Genomic DNA, 14,026 nt, shown 5'->3' with positions numbered 1-14,026 from the left:
CATTAGTGCCTCATGGGTGCCCAACCCCAATACAAAAAAAATTGAGCTGTATTGGAACATTTGCAGCACCAATGAAATTTTGCATGTACCATCATATGATATCACCCAAACTACTGTCACTTAATAGTTGTACTGCTTGTCAAAAATAGTACTGTTTCTATAGATATTCAAGTGAGAAGCCTGTTTGGCCACCAAGACTACAGAAATTACAATTGCATGCGCCCTGACTATAAACAAAGAGACCATTCTGCTACAGATTCAACTATGTTCCATCCATTATATCGCTACAAATGAAGAACAGTATACAAGAAATGTCTCTGCAATCAATCCAATCACACTAGGGAATTAAAGCACTAAAGCCATGGCATGTTACAGCAAATCAACATCTACACAGTAGTGGAGAAAGAAATGGGACACAAAGGAGGACAAAAGTAAGTCCATGATGCATGCACTGTAGCTGCTATGGTTGGCATAAAAGCACATATCGGGATAAAGTGACGTTGAACAGTGGCAAGTCCGTAACCTTACCATAGTTGAATTATGCTTGGATGGAGGCATCAGGCAGTCTGTCATTACAAAATTCAGTTAAATTATAACCATAGAAACCTGTTGGAAGGGTTTATGGTTGTTCTAAAGACATTTATGGGCTTGGCTACACCTAACCATTACAGTGGACCCTTGGTTATCCAAACTCCAATGTGTCTCAGGGAATGGTAAAGGTGATAAGATAAGTGAATTGTTTGGATAACGAAAGCCCACACATTTATATAGAGCTTTGTTGAAATATTCTAATAGAACATACACATTTACTCAAAATACTCTAATAGAACAGTCATTTCCAATTTCAGATAAACAAGGGTACAGAAAAATGAGGATCAGAATGAGGGTCTACTGTACCACCAAGCTGTCATGAAGGAAAAGTGAGGCTGGTTTTTGGAGAACGGTTCTGTGCAAGAAAGCCCAAGCCTTCATAATCCTACTATACATTACTACTGTGCTGTATGATACATACGTGTGGTTGGAATGTACATAGATAGATATGTACACCCCAACCACACGTTCTAGTGGAAACTATCTCAGTAAAGCAGGAGTGTATCCACAGCCAACTGTGTGCATAACTGATTTCACAGGAAAAAATTTGTGATCCCTTATGGGAATTATAACAGGAAAATGGAACAATTTCCAATAATTATGGGAAAATAGTGTGATTACTTTAAAAGGATGCCAGCTTTGGAAGTTGTATTTACTTGTATTTATCTTCATTTACCTGTATTTAATGTACGCTTGTAGAATAGGTAAATATAGGTCACAAAGCTGGCATCCCATCTTGGGAATATGGTTTTCCCATATGGGGCCATTTTCCCACATTATTACTATAATTCCCACAATGGGAATTGTGAATTTTTTCCTGTGTTTGAAAAGTAATCTGTCCATGCGAGTACCATGACTTGCAAAGTTAGTTAGTATAATTATTAAGTACGTAAACATTTTATCTTGAGAAAGATCCCAAAGGTCCTGGTCCTGGGTTACCAGGTCCATTGTTCATATCAACCTGATTTAATTACCTGTATAGTAATGCAGTACATCCTGCTGACTAGACAAATTGTTGCTTGGCTGACTGGGTTGAGACAATGACTCTAAACACGAGAGTATAGTTGTTATTACAGGGCGTTTAACTGGATCATTATCCAAACAGTCAATTATCAAAGGCTTCAATGCAACAATTTTACCAGTTATCTTATCCAAATGAATTTGGCGACGTTCTACTTCAGTAAATCTCCTGCACTCAGTATCAAAAGCTGTGCTACTCATTGGTGAAGGCCACTCTTGATTAATTACATGAAGTGTTATGCCACCAAATGAGAAAACATCTAAACTAGTATTATAGACTGGATTATTGTCGACTGCTTCAGGTGACATAAAATCTACACTACCAGGAGCTTTGGTGAGCTTGTTCGACATTTTACCATTGGCCTTTATCACCTTAACCACACCCAAGTCACCTATTTTAGCAATGGACTCACACGACAGCAACACATTATTGGGAGACAAGTTATGGTGGATTATTGGAGGAGTGTGATTATGAAGGTAGCTAAGACCAGATGAGACATCATGCAGAATTGAAATCTTTGTTTTCACACCGATAGTTGGCCTCTTAACATATTCTGTTAGGCTGGTATCCATCAACTCCATAACCATTGCAGGTAGCACCGAGTCCCGCCTGGGGTAATAAATCCCAACAAAACTAACGATGTTGGGGTGATTTAGACTTCTACAAATCCTACACTCCTGCAGAAAATTATCTTCCACTTTTCGTTTTTCTTCCGGAGTAGTTTCCTCAAGTAATATCGTGTGAATTTCTTTGGCTGCATAGTTCTTCTCACGGTATTTCACTTCGACGACTTCTCCATACGCTCCACGCCCCAGATCTCTACCAACGGGTACAACTCCTGTAAGAGTAAGATTTCGTAGCGATTCACTGATAAACACGTCTATCATGATACTATACAACTTGCTGAACAACGGACTCCGCATACAGTTATTCTTCGCCGGGCTTCCGACACTAATCAGGGTCACGCCCAAATGTAACCATTCACGTGAGTAGCGGTGCATGAGCTTTATTTAGAGTCCCGTATGATCAAACATTTATAGTGCAATGTTACAGTTGTGATGGTACAGAATAAATAGTTACCCCCTATATGAAGTTAACTATGATGATGTATTGAAGAAAACCATAAAAATTAACAATGATCATACAATAGCTATCACATCAACAATTTTATAGTAGTTTTTGGGTAGGAGGGAGGGGGTAAGCAAAGGGTACTCTTTGTACGTTTGTAAAAATGCTGAAAATTATGGATAACCCTAAGTCAAAAAATAAATAAAAACAACTAAGCCAATTTTTTTGAAGGCTTATAGCTAGCTATCTTGTGGAGTGATACTGGTATGTGGACCACTGAAGATAGAGGGTAGCTATTGGTAACTGAATCATCTTGCTTCATAAAGGCAGCATGGAGCTACATAGCTATGCATGCCCTAGGTTCTTTCTGTCAATAACATACTGGTGCATGCTGGCTTCTTGGGCCGCACGACATTATACAGTGTATCTTAGCTACTTGATATACATGCATAGTGTTTCCCAAACCACCTGATACACACAACTATAGGTAGCTTAATGTGTCCTACAGACCTTCAGCACTTGTGTTGTAAAGCTTTAATAAAATAAATAAATGGTCTCAGTGTTATTTGAAGGGTAGTTACCTACCAGTTACCCGAGCAGCGGTTACCCTTTATTTAGTGCCTGCTAATCCTCTGATTTGTCAGAACATAGGCATTGAAAGAATGCTGATTATTTATGTATACTGAGCCTTGTGTACATTACATGGCTGCAAAGCCATCAGTTCCTGAAACAGTCATTCAGACTCCAGCTGCAACTCAATTTCCACCTCCTTACAGATTCTAACCACCAAACACTAGCACTAGCTTGAATTTTTTTCTCTATGTGGTACCACACTACTAAGGTCAACATTTTTTTAAAAGCATACAGGTGAATTTTACCCCCTCCCCCTAGCGTACTCTCTGTACTCTTGCAAAATGCTGAAAATAATGGATGATCCCTTACCAAAACTGCCATAAAATGCATATTCATTATCTGATTGCCTAGAAATGTGTCACACATAAGTGGGATATAAAGGCAAATCTTGGTACCAACTTTGGTTTGCTGGATTACAATAAACAGTCGTCAAGGGTTAGCTACTTGCAAAAATAACAATGTCGTCACACCTGCAGGGTAGCTAACCGCTTATGGAAAGAAAAATTGGTACTTGATAAGTTTACTATCATTTTGTGAAATCAAGTTAAAGACCATCGTGAAAACCAACACTGGGGCACAGACACTTTAGGTATTTTACATGCTTCAGTACAGAATTTTTGATGTAGAGTAGCTTTATGCACAAATACCCAAATCATATATATATATATATATATATAATAAATCATGTTTTCTAAGTAGTTTACATTGATAAAGAACTGCATGTAGAGATCAGTGATAGTCATGAATTTAGATATAAGCCTAAAGTAAATTATTGTTAAGGATGACATAACTACAATGCAAAGGACCAAGTTTGCCAAAAAAAAATTCCTAGCAGGCTTATATAGCTAAGTGTGCCTATGGGTTGGTACTGCAGATGCAAGTTTTCGTACTCTGTATTCTTAATAGTGTTACATACGGTGACTAGAGTATTTGACTAACTGCTCTAGAGTATCTCAATCTTGAATTTTTGGAGGGGACCACCACTGCAATACTAATAAAAAAACATGTCAGCTTAATAATATATTCCATGCACTATTAAAATAATTCATTAAAATAAGCACAGGGATCATGAGGTGAAACACATTAGAAATATAGGATACTACAAGAATACAACTACTACATGGCATAAAGGTGAATGCACACTTGTTTGTAGGGACATGTGAAATTCATATAACACAATTTAATATACATGTGTGAATGTGTATGTAAACTTGACTCATCCTATTGATTCACTGGAATCCAAATTTTTGAGTAAACGGTGAATAGTGAAAATTTATTGTCAACATTTTCTTGTATTTCTTGTGCGATTTCTGGGGTGACTTGCCAGGGACCATTATAGCTACTTAATGATTCTACCTTCCCACAAAAAGCCTTGCACAAAACTACAACCAGGTGGGTAAAATCCTCCTACAAAAAAAAAACAGTGTTGATGTAATAAACTTTTATTAAAACCGCAAGGCAAGTTATAGTATATGTGATTTATGACTCCATACTGGTTGTCTTCTTGCATGAAGATAGTGTTTAATATACTGGCAGAATTTGTGGGCTACATTCTGATGGGATTCCATTTCCATTTCACGCCCTGATTTCACTTGCTTACTCTGGTCCAGCTATCACTGCAAAACACGTATCAATGCCAACTACACACAACCATTAAACAATTGTAAGTCACAATCTTACTACATACTGTAGGTCACTGTAGGCTTGTTTTGTTGGCTTCGGGTGGTAAAGATGGTGGCTGGTCTTTGTTAGACAGTTTGTTAAACACTTCCAAGTTTCCATGCAGCATTCTATGCAACTGCTAGCACTAGCTAGTTGGTGTACTACTAGGTGTATTCCCAAGTGTTAGCAGTGTCTCCTGCATGTGCTCCAGTTATATAGAAAAATTATCTTGTTTCATAAAGGCAGCACGGAGCTATGTAGCTATGCATGCCCTAGGTTCTTCTTGTCAGTAACATACTGGTTGATGCGCTGGTTCTTCTTGGGCCTCACAACACACCAGCTATTTTTATTAAACACCATCATGATTACGATGAACAAAATGTAATTAAGTACATGTGTATGGATCCTCAGTCAACGTGTGACCACATATCTGACCAACTTGGGTCAGCTGTGGACATGATAAGAAAAACATTATAAAACTATTACAGCTAACATACAATTTAAAAACAGTCTGGGTTGATTGTCCATTCTTTGGAGTTTCTACCATAGAAAATTCTCTGTGAAGCAGAGATTGAGGCACTGGCCATTTCATTCAAAAGTCCTTTAGCACTTGCTTTAGAAAATAGGGATACTTGCTGGGTAAAATTAATCACATTCTTAATTGTGAGAATAGAATTAGGTTGAAAATGACCCAAAGCACTAACTTCCACAGTTCTGTAGCAGCGAGAAATCTTCAAACGATCTAACTCAGCCAAAAGTTGTACATAGTCAGGTTTAAATTGTTTCCAGCTGCGTGCAGATTCAATATATTGTATTGAGTCAAGTGGGTATGCAAGCTCTATAATACCATCGATGAAGAGTGTCTGTTATAAATCACAACGTCAGGTCGAAAAAGAGTGATTAAAACAGTGGAGCGGATGGCTTCTGGAGGAGAATCATTAAAGCAAAATCTCTGCAGGTCTGCATAGACACTGACTACTTGGCAATCAGTAAAGAGGATAGAGAGTGAACTCTACTTGATTATGCCTATAGGTGTACCTTTGCTGAGATAGTGCTACTGGGAAACCACCCAAAATATGAGCAGTAGTTGGTTGGTTAGAATCACACAGGGTATACTTGGCATCACACTGGATGTGCCAGCAACACAGGTTAACTGCAGTAGGCAATGTATCCGAGGATGCTCTTAACAAGAAGGAAAGTTTCCCAGGGTGAAAACAGCCAGTAACTTATTCCATGTTCTACAACTAGTCTCTAATCTAGCAGAATCCAAAAAATTGCACTGTACAGTAAGTTAGTTGAAAGATACAATGTTACTGGTTAATTGGTCTCTTGTACAGAGACCATGCTGATGGCATATCAGACATTGGCTTTGGGCAGCTGACAAGATGGAATAATCCTGATTCTGGAACTGCAGGAAATCATTGCCAAGATGCAAATGTAAGCCCAATTCCTGCAGCCGGGGATCAGATGATGCACAAATACAGGAAAGCAAACAAAGTTTTGCCTCTCTAGACACATGAGAAACACTAGGGCAACAGATTCCAGGATAGTATAAGATCACTCGAGTGGCATTTCTCGGAAGCTGTGACCATTTCTTAAGGTACCATAGACTCAAGTTATTTAATAGTGTGGATAGTAATTGCATCAACGCATAAATGAAATCTCAATAGGGATATGCAGTGAAATTATAGTTGTGATGGTAGCTACAACATTAGAATAAATTACCCCCTTGATAGTTAACTATGATGTGTCACAAATTGCACTAGAGGTTATCTGGTAGCAGCTAGCTACCCTTGCAGGTACCAGTGGAACAGCCTTAGACAGCTACCTTAACATTAAGGTTTAATATTGTGTGCATCAGGTGGTTTGGGAAACACTACACACGTATATCCAAAACACACAGTATAGCTAATATTGGTAAACCAGCCACTCAGTTGGAAATCTTTAGCTACTTAAGTTTATTGATTCGGTTACCAATTCAGTGAAGGGCTATGCTGATGATGCTACCTTGATTTCTACCAACTTGGAAACCCATTCTTGGAAAGGCATCCAAATGTATTTCATTTCTTTTTGATCAGTGGCACTAAACATGTGTCACAAGGAATACCATTATTGGGAGGAACCACAAAACTGATTACTGAAGGTGGCATGAAATTCCTGGGAAAACTTATAGATGTGTCTTTGTCAGCTACCAAATCTATTGCATGCAAACAAGAAAATGACTACGTATATTCTTTTGACTGGATTACTAACCAGGGCTGCCCAGAGGAATTAAGGGGCCCAGGGCAAAGAGTTAAAGTGGGGCCCCAAGGGCAAGGAAGTTTCCATTCTGAATCACAACTTCATCCAAGCTGTAAGTTGAAGACCAAAAAAAAGGTCATTACATGCTGACAATGTGACAATAGCTGTCCCTCACCAACCATATCTCCTTCTTTATAAGCTTGCTAAACTACTCCTCTGAAGAATACTGTGAGTCAATTGCCAGCCAATATATTTTGGCTGGAGCACACTTCCGGGCCCAAGAAACTCAGTCGAGCATTGTCACCAGACGGTGTTTGCACATTAGCGTGGGCCAGGCTGGGCACGAGACTAACGTAAAGGCAGGTAATTAAGGCGGCCACGCCCAACACCAACACGAAGGAAGTTCACCATGCCAGCTGCACAAGACCAGGAACAAGATTAATAGCGGTATGTTTGTATTGTTTACTTACATTTTATACTTCCGGCCGCGCTTCCGGCACCTGGCTTGCTCAGTAGGCTTCTGGTTGGCTTGGCTGCCTCTAGTATTGTAAATGTACTGTAAAGCCTTTACAAAACGTGGTATGTTTTAATATTTTCTTATATCGCTTACTTGTATTGTACATTTTGCCTTCACCTGGCTTATGGCTTGGCTGTCTCCCTTTATTGGCTTGCATACAGTATTGTGTATCTCCTGTATTGTGTATCTCCTATCACTGTACCATTGCCACATCACTGCATCACTGATCAACCGTATTTAGCTACCAGTGACTTCTATATTGATGTTGATACTGTGCTGTATATTGGCTACATAGCTGAATAATTTTCATCTTCGGTGATGTTGCCAATAATGTATTGCTACATACAATCTATATATATAAAGCTGTCTGTCTGTCTGCATTCTTTCCTCGTAATGTCGCTAACTCGGCAACCAAAGCGCATATCAACACGAGAGTTTAACGAAATTAAGTGCTCATCTAGCAACTCCAAGTTTGTTGTTACAAATCGCTATATGCTTTCGTTTGCTCTCTACAGAGAATTGAAGGCATTGGTGTAGAAAAAAATTTGAGCTACATTCCTGTCAAAACCACGACCAAACAGCCAAAGCGTTCACAGCAAAAACTGGTGCTCTTGGAATAACAGTGTTTTACTCTTGAAACTAGATGATTTTATGTTTCCCTAGGGCAAGCACACTTTTTCTTGAATTAAGGAATGGTATGCTAAATATTAGAAGATATACAGCACGGTAGTACTGTATATTAGGAGATTTGGGTTTTCCTAGCCAAAAAATTCACCCAAAAAACCAGCTTCACAACTCCATCCTAGCACCTTGGCAGTATTGGTTAGGTATAACCAAGCCCCAAAGTGCCTTCAGTATGATCCTAAAGGCTTCCAATAAATAGTTACGAAATTAAAAAAAAAATTATTCACTGAATTTTCTACTGCCTGCCTGCCTGCCTGCCTGCCTGCCTGCCTGCCTGCCTGCCTGCCTGCCTGCCTGCCTGCCTGCCTGCCTGCCTGCCTGCCTGCCTGCCTGCCTGCCTGCCTGCCTGCCTGCCTGCCTGCCTGCCTGCCTGCCTGCCTGCCTGCCTGCCTGCCTGCCTGCCTGCCTGCCTGCCTGCCTGCCTGCCTGCCTGCCTGCCTGCCTGCCTGCCTGCCTGCCTGCCTGCCTGCCTGCCTGCCTGCCTGCCTGCCTGCCTGCCTGCCTGCCTGCCTGCCTGCCTGCCTGCCTGCCTGCCTGCCTGCCTACCAGGCAAGCATAACTCGATAACAGCTAAGGCTATGGGCTTAATTTTTTCACTGCTCGACATCGCTTTGTCCCGAGATGTGCCTTTTGGCATACCGCAGTACGTACAATGCACACATCATGGACTTACCTTTGTCCTCCTTTGTGTCCCATTTCTTTCTGCTGACAGCCTAAGGTGTCGATTCACGGTAGCGCGATGCATGGCTTCCCTACAGTACGTTTGTAAATGGGAATCGTCCATATTTTCCGTGGTGAATGGACTGATTGCAGAGACGATTCTAACACTGATCTTTGTTTGTAATGTTGTGTAACAGGCTGAACATAGCTGAAAGTGAAGAGTAATGGCCACTGCACTTTCGAGGCAGTAATTGATAGTTGGGGGTGTGCGAATCGTATTTTCGAGGTGACTGGATTGTTGCAGAGGCACTTCTATTGTTTTTGGTCTGTAGCACTGTGTAATGGGCCGAACATAGCTGAAAGCGAAGCATAATGGCCACTGCACTTTCAAAGCAGTTTTGATAGCTGGGGCGTGTACTCAGACAAAAGCATTAATTCAGGCGCCATCCTTTCTTTTGATGTGGTATGCGTGGGTTCACCAGTCATAATAATGTTATAAAAATCGTAAGCAAACAAGTCGGACTTGGGCATATATATATATATCAGGCAAATCCTTGTGGCCATGGTATAACTATTAAATAATAGCTCTTGCTATTAGTATAACAAGTTTAAGGAAAAATTAGAGATTTTAAGTTTGATTAGGGATCATAGAAAAAAAAGTAAGGAAACAAGGGAGGTCGTCTACACCTGCAGATACACTAGTGAACATTTAATCCCTAATCTGGCTTAAACTTGTTATACTAATAGCGAGAGCTATTATTTAATAGTTATACCATGGCCACAAGGGATTTGCCTGATATATATGCCCAAGCCCTCGGGCAAATCCCAAGTGGCCATGGTATAAGTAATATATACCACTCTGGTATGCTCACCTAATAGGTGAAGGAAGACAAACCTGCATTTACCACATTACTTTTATACAGAGGTTTGCAAACATCAATTGTGGATTTAAATTGTGGGCACAAAAAGGAATGATTGTGCACAGAGGAGGTTGGAAGCGTAATAAGCGCTACAACATTTTTCGTGTTAATTGCATTTTTGAGATTGTAAGGTGGGGTATAGCATTGAAGGGGTGCAGCAACTTTGAATGGTGGCTGTGATACTCATTTTTAACCTTCTTGGTGGTGGCACATTGTTGCTATCGTTCATCTGGAAGCTTTCTTCATATTTCTAGTTTCGTGTAATCCCTGACTAGGGCGCATGCCACTACAGTCCTAGTGAAGTACGCTGCATAGGATGATTTCTTGGGTGTTTATTCATACTGATTTCTCGAGTGGGACTCCTCTCTTTATCTTTCTAGCTCGTCAACAAAGACATTTACTGCATCTGTGGCCTGGCACGAGATCTCGCGTGATTTATATGTAGCCCAAGTGTAAAAAACTGACTTACTCGGTGGGGCTTAATGGGGGGGGGGGGGGGGGCTTATTGTGCCAATGCCATTTATTTGTCATATTTCATCAATCAGGAGGTATTTCAGCACCCAAGGAGGCCCAGTATGCTTTTCAATACAAAACCATTGGGCTCACATGCACGCTTCCAACCTCCTCTGGATTGTGCATGGGTTTCACTGGTTGTAGTGATACCATTTTAAACCAAATAACCACTTTGTGGATGAATAAAGTAACCTAAGGTGCTAAAATAAACACTTAGACACATAGGTTGGGAATGTTTGAGTCATCTTTCATGTAGTTGAAATGTACTGTGTAGAAAAACAATCCGCATTGCAAAAATGATTATTTAGTGATGCTTAGTAACTGAACTATGCAATGCTGACTCACTCAATTCTTTTTGCTTCACAACAATGCCCCTAACTAAACCAACATGTTTAACTCAAACCCACAATGCAAAACTTTAAGCAGCTCTAATTCAAACCCACAATGCAAAACTTGAAGCAGCTCTATATAAATAATCAAAGGGAACTGATGCTTTGTAGCTGCCTCAGTATCAAAGGCAGTTGTGGTCAGGGCTGTATCATGATATCGCCCTGTGGTTAGGGAAATATGTGATATATAACCCTGTGGTATCCTTTGATCTGAGGTGTCAAAGTGGTATATACTAATAATAAGAGCAATGCACTGAAAATTAGAGTATCTGGCCTAATAAATAATTCTATTTTTTAGTAACAGTATACTTATTTCTAGTAGGGCATTCTTGGATTTGGTCTGTTGTTATGTGTCCCCATTATGCCCCTGGGTGTCCATTTGATCACACTATGGAATGCATGTAACCACAGGAATGTTAAGACATGTAATATTTAACAGTATTTTTGGTATGAGATAATAACTTACAGTACTTGCATCTGTCCTTACTAACCTCTGTTACTAAAATGTATAAGAAACCTAGCTATATCAAGCAGCATTAAGTTTATTGTGGGTTTCAGTTTATACTAAAGTTTTACAGTAATGATTCAGTGACATTCACATTGCATTAAAGTATACTGAGCACATCACAAACTTAATCATTGACATCCTTAAAAGTTGGCACCTGTGTGGGTGGTTTGTATCCCATAGGTGGACCCATTGCTGTGTGGACAGTGCCATCCAAAATGACAAGCTAGCCATGTACGTTTGTTTAAATGCATCTCCCAATAGATATTAAAGCTTGTTGGGAGAGATGCCCCAGATAATAATATACTCAGTGCTACTGTGACATAGCAAGGCCTCTTTCAAAGAGTGGAGAACGGGGGTGCATATGGGATTCAGTGTCTCACAGACTTTTGTGGCATAAGTCATTGTGCTATCATTTAGATGAGTTGTTCTAATTTTTAGAATGTATGTTGACATAAAACAATTAGTAATATTTCCACAAACGAGTCTAACTTCTAATGATAAGGTAATGGAAGTTTATTTTCATACTTATCATCTTATGTTAATCACATTTTAAAGCTTAAATTAAGTGCTTAAACTTATGGTAAACTAAGCATACTAAATTTTAGAAAGCCCATAATCTTGTTTTAGTCTGACACCACTTAAAATAAGAAGTTATGTTTGCACTCAAGAACATGTTTTACGACACATAGAAATAAAATCACAATTGTTCTATCAATAAGAATATGGCTCTCCACTAGACGAAGCTCAGTGGAGACAGCGGGGAGCTCTGTTGACTGCAGTTTTCTGCTCCCACGAATGGCCAGTACAGCGGAACATAATAATGAAAATGATAAAGCACAGCGCATCCAGGAGAGTGTCTGGTTGTAAGAGGTACTGTGCTTCTGTGATAAAAGATCTGCCAGACGGTTGTAGAAAATAGTAGCCTCCTTGCCCAAACCACCAAAAGTTGAAAAAACAAGTGGGGTGAAAGATTCACAGTCAACATTACGTATACGATCCCCATATTCTCACTTCTTCTCGAGCTCATGTCGACGAAAAAGGGAAGCAACCCGGGTCTGACGATAACTTGGTGTGTTGGGATGGAAAACCCTGACGTCGAACAATGCACCTTGTCGTCTGCCCCAGAAGCCCCTTGCATGGATGTCAGCTCTTGCAGTATTACTGCAATTAGCTGAAGATGGTGTAATTAGTTCCCCATTGAGTGGCAGTAATGGAGGTTCAACTGTAACATCATGACACACTTCCTGTAACCATCCTGCTGTTATCATATTCACTATTATAAGCATGTTATCTCTCATTATGAGAAAGTAGTTTTTGCTGTGTTAGCGCATAGAACTGTTCACCCACAGGTCCAGGGTTCGATTCCACCCCATGACAACGTTTTTTTCTTCTCAGTGCCACCTTTTCGTGACACACTTTTTCATGTGTCAGCTATTGACGATGATTACTCGGCAACCTGTGCATGTATCGACACGATTCACACACAAAGTGAAACGCTCACCATCTGGCTACGTTACAAAGTTTATTGCAAGCTTCTACATGTGTTCCTTCGTCCGCTACAGCACGTTGAAGGCCATGTTGTAGAGAAAACCTCAGCTGCATTCCATTGCTAACCACACGATAAACAGCTCAGCTGGTATTGAAGTTGTTGCAGCTACTGCTGTGTAGGGTGTGGGTTCGAATCCCACCAGTGACAAAACTTTTTTTTCATTTTATATACCTTTTTCATAGCATAGAGGTATTGCTACACTGCATATGGACTGTTGGTAAAGTATACGGTAGCACATGGAGCAGGCATGGGCAGGCCAATTAGGTGCATGTACGAGTGCCTTCTCTTTGTAACTCCAATTCTTTGTGATGTGATGAAGTGTGTACCTGTGTATTAAGTTAATTTTACTGCTTGCAGTATAGCTATATACAACTGCTGTAAATACTGTTGACCACGTTATTACAGTGCCTGCATGATAGGATAGTACCACATAATTATTTTGCACATGCCTTGACAATTATTGGTTTAGCTTACACGCAATACTGCTGTTTAGTTAACTCCATGTTTGCACTTTAACTATTAGGTTTGCATGATGATGAAATAAGGTTCATGATATCACCATGCATGGTACTCAGCTTAGGACATGATCTTTAATGCTTCATTCCTAAAGCACCGATTCATGTTATTGTGGTTAATGTGAAAATGTGCACGTAGGGCAGGTACCATGAATATACAGGCATGGGCAAGCCAATTGGTCATCTATTTGTTTGTCCCATGCACAGTAAGTGCCTTCTCTTTGTAACTCCAATTCTTTGTGATGTTAATGCCTAAATTATAGTAAGGAAGTGTGTACCTGTGTATTAAGTTAATTTTGCTCAAACCTTTGCTTGCGGTATAGCTACAAGTGCTTTAAATACTGTTGACCACGTTATTACAGTGCCTGCATGATAGGATAGCACCACATAATTTGCATATGTCTTAGTAATTATTGGTTTAGCTTACATGCAATTCTGCTGTTTAGTTAACTCCATGTTGGTGAAAATGTAAAATGGTCCTGCACATAGGGCAGGTACCAATGCTAGTACTGCAATGATGTATAGGTCTCTCCTGTATGTATATATCGACAAACA

At 40.0% G+C, this 14,026-nt stretch overlaps 1 protein-coding gene across 2 annotated transcripts in view; it reads right to left on the bottom strand.

The window, feature by feature from the left end:
• LOC136236603 (beta-TrCP-like) overlaps window positions 1–2,601 on the bottom strand; it is a 38,949-nt gene extending 36,348 nt beyond the window's left edge. For both annotated transcript variants that reach the window (XM_066026822.1, XM_066026821.1), the window contains exon 1: window positions 1,566–2,601. In XM_066026822.1, coding sequence (XP_065882894.1) covers window positions 1,566–2,535 — 970 coding nt within the window. In that variant the 5' untranslated portion in view covers window positions 2,536–2,601. The remainder of the gene's footprint in view (window positions 1–1,565) is intronic.
• Between the last annotated feature and the right edge of the window lie 11,425 nt (window positions 2,602–14,026).

Source organism: Dysidea avara, chromosome 10, assembly GCF_963678975.1.
Source record: "Dysidea avara chromosome 10, odDysAvar1.4, whole genome shotgun sequence".
NCBI lineage: Eukaryota > Metazoa > Porifera > Demospongiae > Dictyoceratida > Dysideidae > Dysidea > Dysidea avara.
This window is presented reverse-complemented; position numbering and strand designations above follow the sequence as displayed.